General features: G+C 30.3%; 2 protein-coding genes and 1 long non-coding RNA gene across 6 annotated transcripts in view; 2 read left to right on the top strand and 1 right to left on the bottom strand.

Moving 5' to 3' along the window:
- The window catches only part of Axn (protein axin), a 33,892-nt gene extending 30,519 nt beyond the window's left edge, over nt 1-3,373 (top strand). For all 4 annotated transcript variants that reach the window (XM_012283310.2, XM_003702411.3, XM_012283306.2 and 1 more), the window contains 4 exons: nt 59-738; nt 820-1,130; nt 1,209-1,504; nt 1,587-3,373. In XM_012283310.2, coding sequence (XP_012138700.1) covers nt 59-738; nt 820-1,130; nt 1,209-1,504; nt 1,587-1,713 — 1,414 coding nt within the window. In that variant the 3' untranslated portion in view covers nt 1,714-3,373. The remainder of the gene's footprint in view (nt 1-58; nt 739-819; nt 1,131-1,208; nt 1,505-1,586) is intronic.
- LOC143265364 (uncharacterized) lies at nt 1,986-6,876 on the bottom strand. The gene is made up of 3 exons (XR_013039840.1): nt 5,060-6,876; nt 4,396-4,895; nt 1,986-2,378 (listed from the first exon to the last, which is right to left on the bottom strand). It is a non-coding gene; the product is annotated as an uncharacterized LOC143265364 (long non-coding RNA).
- A 1,202-nt stretch (nt 6,877-8,078) lies between these two features.
- On the top strand, nt 8,079-21,766 carry Esp (Epidermal stripes and patches). Its single transcript, XM_012283316.2, has 11 exons — nt 8,079-8,426; nt 18,412-18,587; nt 18,885-19,138; nt 19,225-19,426; nt 19,502-19,722; nt 19,799-19,970; nt 20,059-20,223; nt 20,316-20,477; nt 20,606-20,746; nt 20,844-20,989; nt 21,103-21,766. The coding sequence occupies exons 2-11, from the start codon at nt 18,413-18,415 to the stop codon at nt 21,451-21,453; spliced, it is 1,989 nt and encodes a 662-aa protein (XP_012138706.1). The 5' UTR covers nt 8,079-8,426; nt 18,412; the 3' UTR covers nt 21,454-21,766.
- The last annotated feature ends 91 nt before the right edge of the window (nt 21,767-21,857 follow it).

Genomic DNA, 21,857 nt, shown 5'->3' with positions numbered 1-21,857 from the left:
CTTGACTATGTACCAAATTTTGTATAGCTTTTCATTTTTAAAATTTGTTTATTTACAGTGATGGAGTATCGATGAATAAACAACGAAGTAAGAAGCAGTATATAAGACAGTGTAGAGCTATGAAGGATTCAGCTAGTTTAAACCGTGATCCACTGGCACACCATACTATCATCCCTCGTACACAGCGAGTACCGCGTGATCTTATGCATCCGTTAAAACCGGAAGAATTTGCTCAAGTGCTTATTGAGAAATTAGAGAACGTCAAACGCGAACGAGAATCTCAGGAAAAACTTGATAGGCATTTGCAAGAAAGCGATACAATTAATAAGGATGTACCTTTGGAGGTGCCAAGCGGAGCTCCAAAAGCGTTAGCCGATGCATTAAGAGAAAAATTATTGATAGAAGAAGATAACGATCAAGCGATTTTAGACCAACATGTGTCACGAGTTTGGTCAGATCTGACGCCTTCTAGATCTCCTGGACTTTCATCCCCAAGACTGCATTCGCCTGAAAGAAGACGTTCTACGCACAATTATCCACGGCCGTACAAACAGAGGAAAGAGAAGGACGTTTTCTCTACGTTTTCAGCAGATAGTGGTAATATTCACGATTTTCAAGAAGGCAGCGATCTTGTCGGAGCTGGCTCCATGAGTTCACTAGGATCTCACTTGCCTAAATCTAAATCCGTGCCATCTGATTACGCCGATTCCCTCCATAAGCAAGACCTATATCTCCAAGGTACATTTCAGATTCAATTAAAATATGTTGAAACCTTATTAATGTATGTATATTAAATTATTACAATTTTGCTTTTTATAGGTCATGATCAAAGATTCCGAAGGTCAGATATGACCAGAAGATCAGCCACAAAGAAATCTATGACAGAACTAACCGACAGTGGTGTAAGCGTTGTGAGCGATGCACCACCGTCAACGATTAGCAAAGATATTCGACTTTTATCGTGGCTCAAGGAAACTGACAAGAAAGCAGATGTCAAACATAGTCGTCATGGGAAAAAGTATGGTTCTCGTAGTGGCTCGTTGGAAAGGACGACTAGGGAAACATGGGGCGTTCCTGCCCAACCCTTTGTTGCTGATCCAGGAATGCCACCTTTACCCCAACCTCATACAGTTAGTATTCTTACACACCCATTATTATAAATATACTGATATTATATTCAAGTACATAACAATATATTTTATTAATAGGCAACGCAATTAGAAGAAGCGAGAAGAAGATTAATAGAGGAAGATAGGGCACGTTCGAGTTGTAAACAACGTCATTCTAATATTTCTAAACAGTCATACGAGCCTACAATGCAAAGTCAATCTTATGTCCAATCGAATCAATCAACGTTAAAAAAGACGAAGCAAGATATTGGAGATTTTACCACCGTTGTGTTCAGTTTCTGTGACGAACAGTTTCCTTATAGGACTAAAATTCCTGGTCATAACGTCACTTTAAAACAATTTAAAGAATATCTTCCTAAGAAAGGCAGCTATCGGTACGTACATAAAAATATTTCATATCACTACTGAAGTGCTGTTGGATTTTCAAATAATTACATGTATTTTTTATTTTTTTAGATATTTCTTTAAAACTGAGTGCGAAGATTTGGATACAAAGGTTATTCAAGAAGAAATAACCGACGATTCGGAGGTCTTACCTTTATGGGAGGGTAAAGTTATGGCGCAAGTCAAGGCGCTCGAGTGATAGACTGAAACAAAGATATTCTGAATAAAGAACGTGCTAACTTCGAACAAGTGCCGCAACTAATTTTATTTAAGAGGACCAGCATTCTATAAGAAGAAAATCATAATAAGGCGATACTCGGTGTTAGTTTATTGAAGTTGCTAAAGCGGTTTCTTCCGCTTCGGTTAACCGAGAAAGTGCTTTTAATCGATGAAACAAAAAATCTGTTAAATAAGCAAAACCATTATATGTTTATTAAGTAAAAGAGAAGAAAAAAAGGAAACAAAACTATGTATGTTTTCATTTCTCATTTTGGAAATTTATTTTTGTTTTTAACAAAATGGTTCTTCCAATATTCATTTACATTTTATGTCTATTTTTTCTTTTTAATGTATTTGGCAATGAAAATTACCAATGTGGAATCATAGGTTGTACATAATTTCAATATGATCTTTATAAGAAGCGTTCCTTTTTCTAGCAAAGGTTTTGCAAATACAATCAAAAGAAATCAACTAACAGTGATTGCAGTTTGATTATCTCCGGTCAATCTGGACAAGCTGCAATAACGTCAGGAAGCGCTGTACATTGATTGAATAATTTCTTCCTCTTAAAGACTTCCCATAGTTTTCCAAACGACTGTACAAAAGCCCGCGTAGTTCATCGCCTTAGTAAGGTCTGTACAGACCCTAGATTTACATAGGAAAAAAAAACATTATTACAAATTAGTTTTTAAGAGGATATATTACGTGCATTATAAATACACATGCTCTGTTTAATATACGTAATATATCGTGCATTCGAAGATATTGTGAAGGAAAAAAACAATATTAAGGACACAGATTATGTTTTGTCGTACCACCATATCACTCGTCTGACATTGTAAAATAAGCTCCTGCATAAACGTAAACATATTGAAAAAATAGACAAGCAATATGCAATTGGCAAATGGGGGGTAATAAAGAAGTACTTTGGTGGAAAAGGATTAATTAGTCTAGACCGTAACGATGTTGTATCAGGTGCGAACAATTGTGCCTTTTTAGTGCAGTAAGGTCGAAGTAAGCCTAAGGAAAAAAGGTTAAGAGATACTTACTAAATTGGAGACCAGCGGGTCTAATATCGAGAGGATAAATTTGATACATCGAGCGTTTTGTATATATTTTTTTCCAAACTTCATCGTAGTCTTTGCAAGCTTAATCATTAGTAGTCGTTTACGCTAACGAATATTATCAGCATCGATACTTTTTAAACGTTTATGTTTCGATATCGAATTCTTCGTTTTCTTTTTAATGATTCCGTTAAAGGAACTGAATTATAACAAACGAGAAAGAAAGGAACAAAATAAGAAATCGAACGTGTGATTGAATCTTCTCGAATGGCCTTCGCATACTGGTTCGATTCATAGTCGTAGGCGCTCGCTTCCTAAACAAAACTGATTTTTAAACTTTTGACAGAACGAAAACGGATAAAAAATGTAGTATCTACATTGAAAATGAAACCGATTAAACGCCGAGGCTGGAGGCGATGCACCGTGGCTGATAACAATTTATTGTATGTAATTGATTATCTTTAATTAATACCACGAATGATAAAGTGTTCCTGTACCTAATTAATTAATAATGATTATTATTGTATATCAAAAGTATTGAGAATAATAATGCCATTTTCACTGGATTACATGAGATCCATCGCATTATGTTATTTTAAAGATATCCTGTATATAATTCAAAATTTTATGCAAAGACTAATTACAGATAACTACTGAATTAATACTTATTTACTTATTTTTCCCCTATTTTATTTCTTACAATAAAAACAACCGCTTGAGTAATAATACACAATTTTGTTAAATTATATATAATTTATTATTTATGGTAAAAAAAAATTTTTCATGAGGTAATAAGAAAAATGGGTGAGTCAAGATAAATGTAAATGGGAATTAAATTGTTCATTGATAAATGACATTGAAAATAAAAAATATTACTTCCTATGTGTGGTTGTCCCCTATCAAATGTTATACCACTTATTTCTACACTTCAGTCTATAACAGAAAAATATCAAAATATTTTTTTTGAGATAAAGATGATAATACAAGTTACTTAGTGGTTTAATCCATCGTACAATTATCTACTATTAAACAAGATTATGTTGATTTCAATAATGTTAAATATAATGAAGTGTATCACATAAGTCTTTAATTGACAAACGGATGATCTTTATTTTTGAGCAAATATTGCCTCTTCCAAATTGAACGTTTGTGTACATAATATAAAAAAAATTCATTAAGAATTTGGGTATATATGGTTTCTATATTAGTCTGCTCCTTTTTTATTTTTTAACTATAACACTTCACCTGTTTCACTATTTACAATATAACACATTTAAATAAATGATTTAATAAAAATGACGCTACCAAATGTTTGAAAATGCAATATGAACCATTTTAAATTTGAAAGCCATATGGAAGATTTACGTTTATGTATTAAGAGTTAATTAAAAAGTTAATTAAATTTTAATTAATATTATAAAATAAAATCGCTTTTGCTATGATATCTTTCTTTAAAATGTACACATATTTTTAATACAAAAAATATATTTTTGTATATTTCACCCCCACCCTCGAATAAAATTTCAGGAGAATTTTTAATGCTATAAAATAACAATAAGAATGTACATATATGGAATTGAGAGTCAGAATTAAATTACGTAATGTTTGCGTCCTTGCGTCCATTTCATGCTTGCAATCAAGGACCCAAAATCTTAAAAAAGTAAACACGTGCAAATATATAAAAATTCATCCGCGTGTATATATGTATAAATTATCAATGTAAAGTTTCAAATAACAAATATTTATTTTCAAACGACGTAGATGTTACATACTTTCCGTTTATAATTTCAGATTTTCTTAATTGTTCAAACAACGAAATCATTGAAGAATGTCGCGTGCTGTTACAAGATGACGAAAGCTGTGAAATATGTCACATGGAACGATTTCTCAGATAAAATTAGTAAGCATAGATAAAGTCTTGAATCACACGAAGCACTATGTATTACTGAATAAATTCGTCACCGCTGGAGGTAAACATCACCTATTTTATTTTCGGGTACTAAACATGTACGTAATTGTAAAATAGATTTCTTTTCAATTGCGATAGAGACCTCAGAGGATCGATATAGATTAACCTCAAATTTTCAAATTTCCCGCCCTGAAATATATAAAATACATTAATCATTGGAGATCGATTACACAAATACAACAATAATTTTACAGATAACATGAATGAGAAATTCTTTGTTGCCGATGACTTAAAGGATTATTAATATCGCAATAAATAATAGCGCACGAAACAATTCAACTACGTAAGCTTACATGAAATTTGATGTTCCCATCTTATAAACAGATTAGTGATGATAAAAAGCATAGCGTTTATTGCTCTTCAAGAGATTACAATCGGTAAGATAACATGAAGTACATGGTGAAATATATACTTTATCTTGTTATTAGATTAGATCTTCGTATTTTCTCGTAACAGAAAAAAATAAGTAAATTGGAAGACGAGGGAGATCATTCTGTAATACAAAGACTAGCGTCAGGAACTAACTGTCAACGACTTTGAAACGGTATATATATATATATTTTTGATATTGTGTATTTTTATTTTTATTTTTTATGAGCTACTTTTTAATTAATGCAATTACTTTTTAATAATTTAACTGAAGTATAGCGTTAGGGTGTAATTAAAAGGAAATAAAAGGGAATAAAAGGAAAGGGTTATATTGTTATTAATTTGTAGAACAGGGGTTCTCAACATTTTATAGAGTGAAACACTTTTTAAGAATGATCATTTTTTGCGACTCATTTTCTTTGATAGCAACATCATCTTACAAGATATTACAGTTAAATATTTTCAAATTCCTAATATTCCAAAATTCAAAAATTCAAAAATTTCGAAATTTGAAACATTTCAAAATTCAAAAATAGTAATAACAGTAATAGTAAAATTACAAAATTCGAAAATATCAAAACCGAATTAACTTGATTGGTATAAACAAATCAACATTATTCACGGAACCAACTATAACCCCTCTTATCGCTAAATTATGCGCAATAAATAACTGAAATCACAAAAGAAGTTCAGTCATATGTGATGGCTAGAACAATTTGGGACAAATCAGGAAAATGATCCAATTTGTAGCAAGGTGAAGAACACTGTTATCTTTCATCTCACAATCCTTGATTTATGAACCCCACAATTGTCGCAATTGAATTATGTTTGAGAATTCCTTCGATGTGTGTTGACTATGAATTTCTGCGCTGTAATTATTACACGATGCTGGATAGAAACGGGCACAATAAAAGACGATAGTATACAGAGCTATAAGTACAATGACTCACAATACATCTTCAGGCAAGAATAACATCTATTTTCGCGGTATAATTATATTTCTATTGTACGGGAACATAGCAAATTAAACATTTGCACTGCATATTCGAGAACAAAACATGATATCACCCGTTCGTTTAGAATTCGCAAGTGTTAACCCGTTAACTGGGGAATTAATTAACTCGCATGGACAAGTTATTGCAATTTAACAATTTTTTATGATTTGAAAAAACTAGGGGAAAGCGAAACTAGGGTCTTTAACTTTTGGGGACTTTTATGTCGATTTGCGTCAAAATAAAAATTTACGAAATAGTTTTTAATCTTTGAAACAAAATAACTTCGACGGCTCAATTTTATAAGAACAAAGAAAAATCGGAAATTTTTATGAACAGTTTAATTAAACTAGTAATAAATAATAAAGACTTTGTTGACAATTTATTCTTAGTCACTATATTCGATTAAAGGTCGATAGCATACGTCCTTTTCGAGTAGTATGGTGTTATCGGAAGATTGATCGATCACATTATCTCACAAATTTTGCAGTTAGATTCCATTGAACGCTTCTGTTAGACTCCTTGTCACGTTCAAGTGTTTGAAGATCGAATTACAGTAGCCTCTCGTTATATTGCCTCAGATGACTCTGATTCAAATGTTATGTAAAATTGTGCGAAATATATAGTGTTTTCAAATTTCTGTTTATTCAGTTTTCAAATTTCTGTTGTATTGGATAATCTGTATTCTGCAATTTAGAAGGTATTTTTATTTTGAATTGTTTTTTCGTTTAATTTTTTACTTAAAGTGTATAAAGGTACAGTTTATCAGTTTTTCTTGGTTTTGAGAAATTAAATAAAATTTGAAACTTCAAATTTATAAATTTTAAATATTAAATTTCTAATTTTTAAAAACGGCAATATAACGAGAGGATACAGTAAATGTCAATTATGCGTTCTCACGCGAGATAAACGACGATTCTGTTTCAAGCAGAATGCAAAATTGTCCTCGTCTGCGAAATTTTAAAAAATTTGCGGGAATATAACGAGAGTACAACGTAACAATAATCACAGTATTATTTACCGATACAAACGATTATTTGCTTTGAAGAAAAATACATACGAAATCTATGCCTGCAAAAGTTTAAATAAAAACGGCAATATAACGCGAGTGTAATAAATACATGAACTACACATCTTTAACAAATAGTGGCGAATAATCTTGAAGAAGTTATTGATGAAAATTGTGTTTGTGAAAGTTTATACAAAAACGGCAATATAACGAGAGTCTACTGTACACGTAAACTATGCATTCTCGACTGACGATTTTTTTTTTAAGAAAAATTTACCGACAGAATTTGTCTACATGGAAGTTCAAATAAAGACGGCAATATAACGCGAGTTTACTAAATACATAAACTACACATCTTTGACAAATAGGAACGGATAATCTTGAAGAAGTTATTGATGAAAATTGTGTTTGTGAAAGTTTACATAAAAACGGCAATATAACGAGAGTCTACTGTACACATAAACTAAGCTTCCTCGATTGACAAAAATGATGATGTTTCTTGATGAGGAGTTTATTGACAGAACCTGTCTATGTGAAAGTTCCAATAAAAACGGCAATATAGCGAGACTCTACTGTACACGTAAACTAAGCTTCCTCAACTAAGATGACGATCTTTCTTGAAGAAGAACTTAGCAACAGAAACTGACTATGTGAAAGTTCAAATAAAGGCGGCGATATAACGAGGGTCTACTGTACACGTAAAGTACAGGTCCTCAAGCGATCTTCCTTGAAGCGGAGGTCATCAACGAACCTGACAGCACCGAGGACTGCAACGACCAATAAATTTCGAATCACGTGAATCTAGAAGTATCGAGAAAGTAGGAAAACTAGCCGTAAAGTTCTTAATAGAGTCGGATTGGACTGTTCTCCAGTGACGTAGCGGCATTAAAGGGGAAGGGGAGACGAAGTTACGGCAGAAATTGTCGAAGAAGCACGACGCATTTAAATGGCCGGTCGCGTGTTGCCGCGGATTCAGTTTCGTCGTCGGCTTCTCGAAACCGGATTGAATTTCGTGTTTTTCACCTGTGCACCAACCCACGTTTGTCGATTCCACCCACTGTACAACAATTTTCTTCGAGGACCATAAAAAAAAAATTTCAAGAAACACGTGCACGCGTGACGTACTCCCACTTTTATGGCCTTTCCCGTAATTTCATTTGTCGTGCAAACCATGTGCCGCGGATGCAAGAACAAGTAACTCGTCACGAGATTTTGAAGAACCTGAAGAACGACTGTGAAGGTGACGATTGGAGTGTAACGGATCTGATCATTTACAACGTAGGATTTTAGGTGAGTCTTATTGGGTTTCAGTTATGTTATGCGTTTGACATGTTTGTATTATGAGACACGTTATAACTAACGTAGGAATTAATTACTTCATTAATTATACGTCTATGCACCTTTCGTTTTATAAAATTCGATAATTTTACACGACTTATGTCCTGAGGCTAAGATATTACTTTCAAGAATTTATGGCCGAGATGAATTATTAATCAGTAGATTATAACACTTGTTACTTTCAATTTAATACTAGTGATAATAAGATTGTCGTCGATATCACACCAGTTTTCAATTTTAGGAAAAAATATATAAATTTGAAAATTTTTGAACTTTTGAATATTCAGGTTTCTAAGTTGAGAAATTTCTAAATTTTTAAATTTCCAATTTTGTAGATTTCAAAATCACAAATTTACAAATTTTCAATTTTGTCAGTTTCAAAATTTCAAATCCCCAATTTCAAAATTTTCAATTTCATAAATTTCAAAATTTTCAATATTATAAATCTCAAAATTCCAAATCCCCAATTTCAGAATTTTCAATTTCATAAATTTTGAAATTTTCAATATTATAAATTTCAAAATTCCAAATCCCCAATTTCAGAATTTTCAATTTCATAAATTTCAAAATTTATGAATTTGTATCACAAATGTTTGGCACTTTCTAGAGAAAGAAACGAAGTACGCTATTTTGTATACGTCTAAGAACATTATTTACAGTTTTATTCAAATTTCCAGCAATGACCGAAAGCGAATGAAATTCATTATATCTAATATGTATATTTTTACATATGTGCACTCGACATTATAAAGAAAAAACCGGTTCCCGTCGTTATTACTCGAATATACCTACTTTGACTAGAATAATCTAGCCACGTGTTTGAATGTTGGGGAATTTATGTTTATGTTATGAGTTATGACACTCTCGAAGTATCAATAGTTAAGGAATACTGTATCTCCTAAATGGGACGCCGTGTTAATTACACGGAATACCGTATTATTGACCGAAAAAAATTAACGACGAAAAAAGTTTGTGTTATGCGTTAATCAATTATTATTTACTGTTATTATAAAATCGAGAAGAATTTTAATATTATTATCATACAAATTTGTATACTTATAACATATAATTATACAATAAATTATGTTACATATTTAACATTAATAAATTGTAACATTTAGTAACATACATTATTAAATAAAATAATTTTTTTATTTGCATTTAATACGTAGTTTATGGTAGTTCTTATATTATTACAGAAAATTATCGATTTTGTTATTAGTCTTCATACATAATTTATATTAGCATGCACAACATTAAGAATACCATATTTTATTCATTTGCGTCGGTATAGGTTATATAATACAGTATAATTAAAATTTGCAAAAAAATTGATTAACTAATTAGTAAGAAAAATTAGTGATGAATTTATTTGATAATAAGATAATATTTTAATCAAATTCTTAGAATAAAATTAGCAGGATGTATAGCATTATAACAGAGCAAGTAATCACATCTGCGGAGATAAATATTGAAGATTGCTGCATCGTGATCAATTCACTCAATTATCTTTGATAAATATAACTCCTGTAATTACGAACCGTTACTCCTATTTGATATTGATACTATATGTATAATGTTGTGATGTTTTTAAATAGCTTTTTAAATAAGACAAATTTGTAATATATTTATTAAACATTTTATTTAACAATAAAATCTATTTAATATTCATAACAAAATTTATATTAATAATTAACTCAGGCTTTATAAATTTAAAATATACAATAATTTGTTTATTAATAACCATTAACAAGTGTATACAAATATTATTTACTATAATATTTATAGTTAATAATTAATAATAATTAATTGTAAATATCAGACAATAGCTACAGATTCATATTTAAATAAATTCATAATTATTTTAATTTCAATTAACCACCATAATTAAAATATTTATTTGAACATTTATTACTGTATTTGTTTGTATGAAAAAATGTATAAAAAAATACAATACAATGTTCGTGTATAAAAAAATGCACGATAATTCTCTTCATTATGCGCGACGTTTCAACCCTTATTTGGATTCGTTTGAAACACTTTAATTTATCCCGAGATAAATCTGACGCAATACGTGTAAATCTTGCATAAGTTGAATTTTACAAATTCTCAAAAGTATCTCAAATTCAAAAATTAAGAAATTTGGAAATTTAAAAATTTCTAATCTTAGAAAAATTTTTAACCTTAAAAAAATTTCTAAGTTTTTAAGTTTTGAAATTTACTAGCCTCTAAACCTTGAAACCCCTAAAATATAAAAAGCACGAAAAATACTTACCTTCCACTAAAGTATAAAATTCGGAATTGTTACTAATAAAAAAATACAATAAAATACGAATGAAAAACTGCTATAAATGTATCAGTGAATATTGAACAAAAATGTTTCCTTTTTCTTGTTATTCTCCACACCCAAGTTGTCATGGACGACATGCGATACAAATGTTTTCCACGTTAGAATTTGTCGATTTAGAATCTAGATCGTACTCGTTTGATTCAATCGTTCCTATCGAAGCGCACAAATCAAGTTCAGAATTTAACAGCACGATCATTGATTGAAACCGATTGCGAAAGGTACAAGTATTATCTGACCTAATGATCTATAGCGTTTCTATAATAGTCTCTCTACTACAATGCACTTCTTATTGCTACTAAATCCAGAGTTATTGCTTCGCAATCAACAACTATCGTGTTAAAGCGATCAACACCATTCGAGATACACTGTCAGTTGCATTATATATATTTATAAAATAATAACAGTTTATATAACATAATTGTTTGCTTTTTTCATTGGAATCCAATGACAGAGTCATTTAGCTTCATCCTGAATCTAGTATCTGGTAAAATAAAATGTAAGGACCTTTTTTCAAGAGTAGAAAAGCTAGGAATAAAAAAAAATTATTTTGGAATATTTTTGTTCAGAAATAATTTCTTTGTGAAAAATTCGAGCTTCATCGTTTCCGGTTTTCAACACACACCAAAAGGTAATTATCTAAAAGTAGTTTAAATATCTTCGTGTTCATAAAAGTTAATAAAATAGTACAGAAAAATTATCAGGAGTTTCGGAAAAAATAAACCATAACCATAACCATATTGTATTAAATAACACTCATTTATTGTATTAAAATTGTTGTTTTACATACTGTTTAATACAAACATTATACTCTGATACTCTTCCCTTTTTGTAACGCACAAATAATTTTCTATTTCTTCCTTACAGTGTTAAGAAACTCTTTCTTTGTAATTCGTACTTCCCACAATTTTATCGTTATATTTTTCCTTCCCTTTTTATAATTCTAAGAAATCCTTAGTAACTCTTTCCTTTTATAATTTCATAATTATTTTTCCTTATAGCAAGAAAGGTATCTTTTTATAATTACACAATTTTTGAATGTACTATATTGACTCCCAATACGCATGACACTTACCATAGACACGTCTTTATGGTAATTACATAGTTTATGGTTACGCGAACGTATAACCTCAACGACGTGACAGCTTTCGTTAAATTATATAAAATTGTATCGTTAAGTGTATTTTCAACTATTAACCATGCAAAACAATGAGAATCCAGGACTATTGAAGGTGAGCAATCTTAGGCAGTATACATTTCTCTAATTTCTCGTAAAGACATTCATCTTTATTGTGGTATTTAGAGCTGCAGTTAAAGTTAAGCTTTTAAGTAAGATGTCGAGAGCGCACGTGCCACGGAATAGATCGTGTTAACTCTTATTGCACATATGTACCGTCTCCTTCCTATTAAAGGAAGCATAACGTTGAAACTGTAGCTTATTTGCAAGAGATAAGACGACTGTTTGAACATTTATTGCATGCACATTGATCATTCAGACATTCGTGCATTTTCCTTTGCGAAAACCGGAATTAAAACGTTCCGTTTCTTTTGATCGCGGATCATGTTTTGTTCTGCAACTTTTGTTGAAACAGACGGTTTCTTTCGATCGTTATTTCATTTAATTATAATCAATTTTAATGAATTTATTTTACAATTTGTTCAATAAAATTATGATATTTTTAATTAATTAAAGATGTATTACAAAATAGCATTACTTACTGATAATGTAAAATTAAAAATTCAGAGGTTATATGCTATTTACTGAAGAACTAATTATTCGGATTTTTAATTGGAATTTTATGTTCGATTACATCCGTCTATATGAAGTCAGTTAATGATAAAATTTTTAGTGTTTTATTACAGATGTTCATCTTGTGTAATAAGGTCTATTTTCATTTATAACTGTCATACACAGAAAAACTTGACCATCTTGAGAACACTGTAGTGAAGAAAATGCAATATCCATAAAACTTTGCATTATAATTGAAGCTTCAACAAATACATTTAAATAAGTATAATAACATCTATAAGTTTAGAAATTATTGACAGTTTAAAATTCAGTGCACACAGAAATTGATTATGGTATCATAGAATTTAGAAACATTGGAAATTTAAAGTTTTCCCATAAAAATTAAACACGTATATATATAGTTTTTGAAGTGACAGTCTGATAACTGATGTCACATGATTATCCCTCTACACCTCCTTGCTCGAGGGCATGTACGCTCGGGCATTCAAGGCGATTTCAGTGACAGTTCTATCAGCAATTAACATACAGTATAATTTCTGGGCGAACATATAAATGAGACGTGTCGTGATCTATTCGAGTGTATCGCGAACAGATTTGCATGAAAAACAATGTTATTATAATTTTATGTGCGGCCACGCGATTCGCGCCAGGTATGGGGATCCCCAGTAACGGATTAAAACGTTTAGAAGCCCCAACCTAACCTAACCTCTTCAACGTACATATCAGTACGTCATTGAAAATTAAATACACAAAATTAACATGTGTACAAATATTATATCCCTAATGTTACATAATGAAAGTTAAATATATTTTATATTCCAAATGTTTAAAAACCTATTAATTATTTTTTGATATGAGAAATTAATAGATAAAAATAAACATGATATAAGGATAATATTTATGCGTTAAAAACCGATATAAAATATATCGCGTATATTACATTTTTAAGTCATGATAGAGATGTTAATTGTATAGAAAGAAGTACACGCCATTAAATTTGTAATACAGTATGCGAAGAAAAAGCTTTAACTGCGAAATTTTATTCACTTTCTTAAAAAATGATAATGACTTTTACACAGCAAAAGGATTAAAAGTGTGATAATAAGGATATAAATTATCCGTACACTTTAAATATTATGTTTCTAATTACTGTAATAAATTAATTGCAGAAAGCGTAATAGTACGTCATCAACACCTGTCAGTGACGCATTTCATCATAAGTGCGACGGAGAAGTACCTTTTCAATTAGATCCAATTGTCATATTTAAGATTACCAAACAACGTTTATTTTTAGATAAGAAATTCCGGAACTGACATTTTTGGATAAAAACTTGTAATTTTTTAAATTTTCATTTTTCTGTATTATCATTTTTTCTCTTTTTTTTTGCAACTGCAAATCCTGTGATCAGATCTTTAATACTAATCTCATGAAACGCAAACCATAAATTTATTTTATTTCTAAATTTGCCAAATTACCAAGCATTCAATTTTTTAGTACTTCAATTCTTCAGCACATCAAGTCTTCAATTCTTCAATTTTCAATTCTTCAATTCTCCAATTTTCAATTTTTTAATTCTTCAGTTCTTCATTTTCTGAATTTTTGGTTTTCTTGGTTCTTAAATTCCCAGACTCTACATTTCTAATTCGACAAAATCCCCAAATTTTTAAATCGCTAAATCTCTACATTAAAAAATCCCTAGATTCCCAAGATCCCAAGATCTAAATATCTTTTAATCTCTAAATTCTCAAATCCCATATCTCTGAATCACCTAATAATCCCTCATCTTCAAATATGAGATGTTTTTGATATTCGAAAACCTCTAAGCTCCATACTCGACGAACATCTGTCCCGTCGATCCGTTCCACATACACGCACGCTAACAATCACTGAAATTACCATGTAATAGATTTTCAGATTTAGAAAATTTCTGTGGCCTTCCCAAGCACGTGCTCATTTTGCTTATTGATTAATCCAGCACTGGAAATGTCTGGTAATGGGAGAACCGCGTGACACGAGGTTGATTCAAAAGCACGTGAGCACCCAGAATGACTGGTTGCGTGAGCGAATCATGTGATACGAGCGTAGTAATGCTTTTTTTTTTATTTTCATGTTCCTTCGTTTACATTCCACCTGTCTCGTAAACACCACGGCGGAACACCATCCCACCGACGCCTGCGATTTCTCGATTAAAACGGATCAACGCTTGCAACATTATAACACTTCCTTGAAAATCGCTCGCAAATAATAATGTTACACTTTTGTTCTCATTGACAACGTTATCTCGAGTGTGTGCGTCCACATCGGGCTGATTGACGATACATTGAAACTATCCAAGGCCTTCGGCAACCACAACTGGGTTAAAATGACTTTATTTCTGTTACTTTTTACGCTCGTTTACGTACTCGGTGCGGTTTAGAACATGCATAGAAATTCCTAAGATTCATTGTTGATTTTTGGAAATTGGCGCTTTCGATATTCAGGAATTTAGGAATTTGGGAATCTGGGGATTTAGAGATTGTGGAAATTTAGTGATTTTGGAACTTGGGTATTTTCAAATTATTAGTAATCTAGGAATTTTACTAGTCTAGGGATTTTGTCAATCTAGTGATTTTAATAGCCTAGTGATTTTACTAATCTAGGAATTTTATTAATCTAGGGACTTTACTAGTCTAGTGATTTTACTAGGCTAGGGATTTTGCTAATCTAAGGTCTTTATTAGTCTAGTGATTTTACTAGGCTAGGGATTTCGATAATCTAGGGATTTTATTAATCTAGGGAGTTTATTAATCTAGGGATTTTACTAGTCTAGGAATGTTATTAGTCTTGGGATTTTACTAATCTAGGGATTTTACTAGTCTAAGGATTTTACTAATTTAGTGATTTATAAATATGAGAATTTGGGAAAATGCGAATGTGGAAATCTGAAAATTTAGGAATTTTTAAATTAAAAAATTTAGAATTTTAGAAATTTGAGAATCTAGGGATTTGTAAATTTAAAAATTTAGAATTTCAGAAATTTGAGAATGTAGGAATTTGTAAATTTAGAAATACGAAAATTTGAAAATTAGAAAGTCAGGAAATTAAAAACTACAATAATATTTTGAATTTAATGAAATCTATATTGCATTCATCCGCAAATAAGATTAGCTTCAAATTGATCATCTTATTTTTATTTACCAAACCTCTTGCTGCAACAGGCTTTTCCCGATTATCGCTTTGTCCACATACGGTTTTTGCGAAAGAATCTGATAAGAACATCTGAGTATTACACTCAGACATAAATCATTGACTTTGTAAAATTTGTCGGATACTGCATTGATATACGTTGCCACTAAAAATGTACACGTCAAAAAATAGTTTGCGTTATAAATTATGGAGTGATATTTGAGTAACAATTTAGAATGTAGATTTAGTGAATGAACATAAAGAAATAATTATTCCGTTCCGCGAGTAATTTACATAAAAAAAATTCTGCATCCTTGAAGAATTTACGTAAATCAGATAAATTAATTTATGGGGGTCTATTCTTACAGCATTGTTTGTGTAACATATTCACGTACGTTTTCAGTTTTGAACAATAGTTGTACAATTGTTTAACACGGTCTTATTTAACTGGGACTTAATTATGGTAAACCAAGTGTTCTGTTATCACTGTAGCTGAGGTAAATGTTATCTGTTACTACCTTCGTGAAGTTGACACGTTTAAGAACACACGGTTAATAAGAATATTATTTTTACAGTTAATAAAAACATTGTTAACACGAGGTCGAAACATTCAATATTTGTTTAAAGATCTCTTCATTGACCACTTGATTCAATCACTTGAAAAATGTTCGATGTATTATCGCGGGGTGTATTGGGAATTTTAAATATGGCGCCCAATTTAAAAATATTAATTATAAATACAGGTAGTTAAGTTTAAAACTAAAATTCTTTTATACTGCTATCATTTCATTTTACTACATGTAAGTAAAAATAATATTAAATATAGATAAATAGTAATGCATTGAATATTAAAGATAATTCGCTAAATATAAATAAATAGGGATGGGGTGACAATGGTTATCATTCTTAACCTAAAAATGTCACATGTGTATAATTGTTATTGTTCATGACTATAACGATTTGTTGCACGTCCAATTTAATTTGACTAAATTATTACTAATTAAAAATAACTAGCATTTTATTTTTACATACCGATAGTTTGCATATACGACGTGTAATATATTTCGCTAAATACCTGACAGTTTACAAACTAATACATGCTCAGTCAATGGAACTCAGTTGACCGTCATTTGCCATGTGCGTTTTTACGAACTGATAGTATACTGTGTCAGGATGCACCATCGAAAATTGTCATTTTAAAATAAAATGTTAACCTCCATCAGTATTTACATCCTTAATAATTATTGGTTAGGTTATATATAATTATTTATATAGATTATTATATACTATTTCATGTTTTTTGTTTCATTGTCGATCAACGAGGAGCTGAACAAACGAATTATAAGTCTTGACATCGTATATCATAATCCATACGACAAATATAATTTATCGTTAATTAAGCATTCTTATTCACATGACACGTCGGGTTTCGTAACGAGATTAAGAAGACCACAACGAAAGATATCTATAGACATCTTTATTATTCGTAACACGGAAAACTTTCGTGTAACAATGTGTGCCCGTGATTTGTAATTACTTTTTAACGATTCAACCAGAAGAGATAGTATATCTGTTGGATTCTGTTATTTGGCCGTATAATTACCGATAAATGTGCTTATCGCTGTAATTACAACTATCACGACAAAACGTTTTTAACGAAAAATGACTGGATCTGTTGGGAACCTGAATTCACTGTTACGACGTTATACTTTAAGATAGGCGCTTATTCGCGATCACATATTGAACAATGCTGTTTGTTATATTAATTCAAATATCTGTAACAGAATGTAACTTATTTTAAGATAATTATTTGTAAAAAAATAAACGGATTTGATAAAAATATAGGCTTGTTAAACTGTTTCCTTTACAACCTGTTTCTAACTGTTTTAAATGCTTGCACTAGTTATTAGCAACACTCGAGTTGTCGATTCATACGTTGGAATTAATGGTAAATAGTTCAATAAAGACCCATAAATAACGAATGTAGCGTGCACGAAAGCACGTATGCAACTGTTTTAATAAACTTAGTCCAATCAATTTCAGCTAAATAGACCTTAATTGATAAATATCAAATAATGTCAATATTCTATGTCAACACTATGAAACTACTTCCTTTATTTATAATTTTGTTCGATGATAAACAACTTTGTGCTTCAAATTTATTAGAAGATAAATTCTAGGATATACATATTATTAAATTTAAATTGTAAATATGTTATAAAAATTTGCAAAGAAAATTTTTGTTTTACTTCTGAACAATTTTTCATTTGTAGAAGACTAAATTATTTAAATTCAAGTTTATATTTAGTTAAAATTATAATAAATTTAAAAGTTATTTATCTATATATTTATGATAAATAATTGGTATTGATATTTTAAAATTAGATTGATCAAAAATTATCAACAACTTAAAATAGTAATTTGTATATCTAGTGAATTTTCATAATAACTGTATCACGGTAATTATAGGAAAATAGCAATTGCACCAAATTACAGTATTTAAAACAATTATATTAATTTTGTTAATTATACTAATTATGTTAATTATATTTGCACATTACAAATATAATTATACAATGTTATATAATATTATTTGTTTTTATTGTACCAACAAAGAGAACTTAATGTAGCTAGAATATGTAATTTGAATTAATTAAAAATGTTTGATTTTCAGGATGAAGAAATCAAACGATACAGGAGGTGTAAATCAAAACAATCAGTCTGGAGCATATGTGAATCATGCCTTGAGTGTGTCTGAGGATAGTTTAAATCTTGATCATTCAAACAACTCTCAAAGTCTACATAATTCATATGAAAACCGAGAAATACAAGGTTCCTCAGATTTTATTTGTAAGTATATTCGGGTGCATCGTACCTTTGGTTAACTAGGATTTAAAATATTAATTATTTATTATATTATAAACGTTAATTCAGGCTATGCCAATTAATCTGTCACATGATCAATAAATATATTCTATTACATTTGTATGTTTCACAATAGCATGCTCTCCAAATGAAACAGTTTATCATTGTCTCCTTGAATGGTTATCATAAACTGATCTATTAGTTTGTTTACAATCAAACGTAGAATTATAGGCTTCATTAAGTGGGTAAATATGAAAAGCTTAACAACCTTGTTGTTTTTAGTGGTCACAGAATCTGGAGATGATGAAATTCACCATAAAGATAATTTTGCACATACAGTATGGAGATACGTTAAGCGACGGTGTAGATCAATTTGTACAAAGAAAACTGTTTATAAAAGACTGCCAATTTTAAACTGGTTACCCAGGTACAATGCACAAGATGCAATAGGCGATCTTGTTGCTGGTATTACTGTAGGTTTAACTGTAATTCCACAATCGTTAGCGTATGCTAATGTAGCGGGTTTGCCACCTCAGGTAAAGTCAATAAATAATATGTTCATAAATGTAATAAAAAATTAGGAAATGATAAGATTTCTAGTAAGCAATATTATATTTTACAGCATGGATTGTACGGTAGCATTTTAGGCTGCTTTATTTATATCATATTTGGGTCTTGTAAGGATGTGCCAATGGGACCCACAGCTATTATTTCCTTGCTTACATATCAAACAATAGCACATCTTGATGCACGAGTGCAACATGCAATACTTCTTTGCTTCTTAACTGGAGTAGTAGAATTACTAATGGGCATATTTGGTCTTGGTAAATATTATTCCAAATAGAAATTATTTAAGAATCTGTTGATATAATACCTAATCCTAATATAATTTATTTCAGGATTTTTAATTGATTTTGTATCGGGTCCTGTTAGTTCAGGGTTCACATCAGCAGTAGCTTTAATAATTGTTACTTCACAACTGAAGGATATTCTTGGTGTTCCTGCAATGGGAACACAATTTCTGGAAATGTGGGACAGTCTTGCTAGGCATATACACCAAACTTCAGCTTGGGATGCTACACTTGGAGCATCTTGTATAGCATTCCTACTACTCTTCAGGGTAACTACATTACCATGTTAGTACAATAATAAGTAATATAATAATGTTATTTCGTTATACATTTCTTATTTTGTAGCTTCTAGCATCGTACAGTATTAGACCTAAAGATAAAGAACAGGAAAATTCGAACTATCGCGTTATAAATAAAATCATTTGGTTAATTGGTACATCACGAAATGCGCTTCTAGTGATCATTTGTGGTTGTTTAGGATACAGTTTCAGCACAAATAGCCCCTTCAAATTGGTTGGTAAGATAAACGCATCTTGATCATTTTTCAATAACTGTATGTATAATTAAATACTTATTATTATTACATATGTTGATTCTTTTTGCAGGATTCATACCAGGAGGTATGCCGGCAGTAAAATTACCACCATTTAGTTATGAAACAGACAATGAAACAGTGACTTTTGCTGAAATGGTTACAAATTTGGGAAGCGGTATTCTTGTTATACCACTTATTTCGTTAATGGAAGATATTTCTATTTGCAAAGCTTTCTGTAAGTTTACACTCTGTCATGTTTCAATATAAGTATACTGAAAATATATTTTATACATGTAATAAAAGAAAAGGATTTTACATTTATTTCAGCAACTGGAAAATCAGTTGATGCAACACAAGAATTAATAGCACTTGGAATGTCAAACATTGGTAATTCTTTTGTTCAGGCTTTTCCTGGTTCAGGATCTCTTAGTAGAAGTGCAGTAAACAATGCATCTGGAGTTAGGACACCAATGGGAGGCATTTATACTGGTACTAATTTAATAATTTATTGTTATTATTTACTGCTTAAACTGAACAAAAATATATTGAAATTCTATTCAACTAAACCTATCTTTTTATGAAATAATAGATTTTATACCTTAATCGGTTTATTTTAGGTATTTTAGTGATATTAGCTCTACTTTTTCTTACACCATACTTCAGTTACATCCCAAGGGCTACATTAGCAGCAATTATTATAGCTGCTGTAATATTCATGGTAGAAGTCAAAGTTGTAAGGCCAATGTGGAGAACTAAAAGTAATTTTTTAATTTCATATAAAAATTAAGTAAGAAATTTTTACTAATTTTATAAAAATGAACACAATTTTTTTGTTACACTATGACCATTTTGCAGAGTCGGATTTAATTCCTGGAGTAGGAACGTTCATTGCATGCTTAGTGCTAAAATTAGAAATTGGAATTTTATGTGGCATTGGAATAAATATTTTATTCATTCTGTATCATGCAGCACGACCAAAGATATCTGTAGAGAAGCTTACTGTACGTATATTTTCTTTTTAATTTGTTAGTTAAAATTGTCTACTATAATATTTTGTTATTTACACATATTAACATGAGTATAAAAATACTAATATGTGATTTATATATTTTAGACTCGACACGGTACTCAATATCTCATGTTAACACCAGATCGATGTTTAATTTTCCCGTCCGTAGATTATGTGAGAAATCTGGTGACAAAATACAGTCAACGTGCTGGAACTGTGGCAACTCCAGTTGTGATTGATTGTTCTCATATTTATGGTGCAGATTTTACTGCAGCCACAGTTGTCGAAACTTTAACTAAAGATTTTGCCGAGAGAGGTCAACCACTGTTTTTCTATAATTTAAAACCTTCTGTTTATACAGTATTTGAAGGAGTTGCATCAACAGACTTTGTTGTATACTATACTCAGGAGGCGCTGGACGACCTCCTAAGAGATAAAGGATACTTAAAACAATAGAATTCACTAAATAGAATGTGCTACTTTTGTAAGCATTATATTATATTAGTATGAATTGAATTACCATATTATTCATGTTAACAGTAGAACTGGTTGTTAAGTTATGTCTTTCTTATTATAGATTTTATAGTAATAAGTATAACTCATTTTTCTCATCACTCTCATTGATTTTCAATGAATCATAGTAAGCATCATCATTTTATATTTAAGAATGCATTAAAAGCAATATAATATTGTTATTAAATATATCACAGTATAGATATTTTTAATGAATCATTTTTTTATGTATTATTAAAGAAATTCTTATTGTAAATCTTTATCAACATTCATTCTCATTACCTGCATCTAACAAACATAATAACAATGCAAAAATAAATTTTATTACTTGTTAAAAACTATTAATG

This window comes from Megachile rotundata, chromosome 11 (genome assembly GCF_050947335.1).
Source record: "Megachile rotundata isolate GNS110a chromosome 11, iyMegRotu1, whole genome shotgun sequence".
NCBI lineage: Eukaryota > Metazoa > Arthropoda > Insecta > Hymenoptera > Megachilidae > Megachile > Megachile rotundata.
Note: the sequence above shows the minus strand (reverse complement) of the source record. Positions and strands in the feature narration are given on the sequence as shown.

Bases quoted from the DNA above. Each gene is read 5' to 3' on its own strand.
- Esp (XM_012283316.2), top strand. From the start codon at position 18,413: ATGAAGAAATCAAACGATACAGGAGGTGTAAATCAAAACAATCAGTCT. The intron at 18,588-18,884 runs GTAAGTATATTC...TGTTGTTTTTAG, and splicing joins AGGTTCCTCAGATTTTATTT to TGGTCACAGAATCTGGAGAT. The intron at 20,747-20,843 runs GTAATTTTTTAA...ACCATTTTGCAG, and splicing joins GCCAATGTGGAGAACTAAAA to AGTCGGATTTAATTCCTGGA.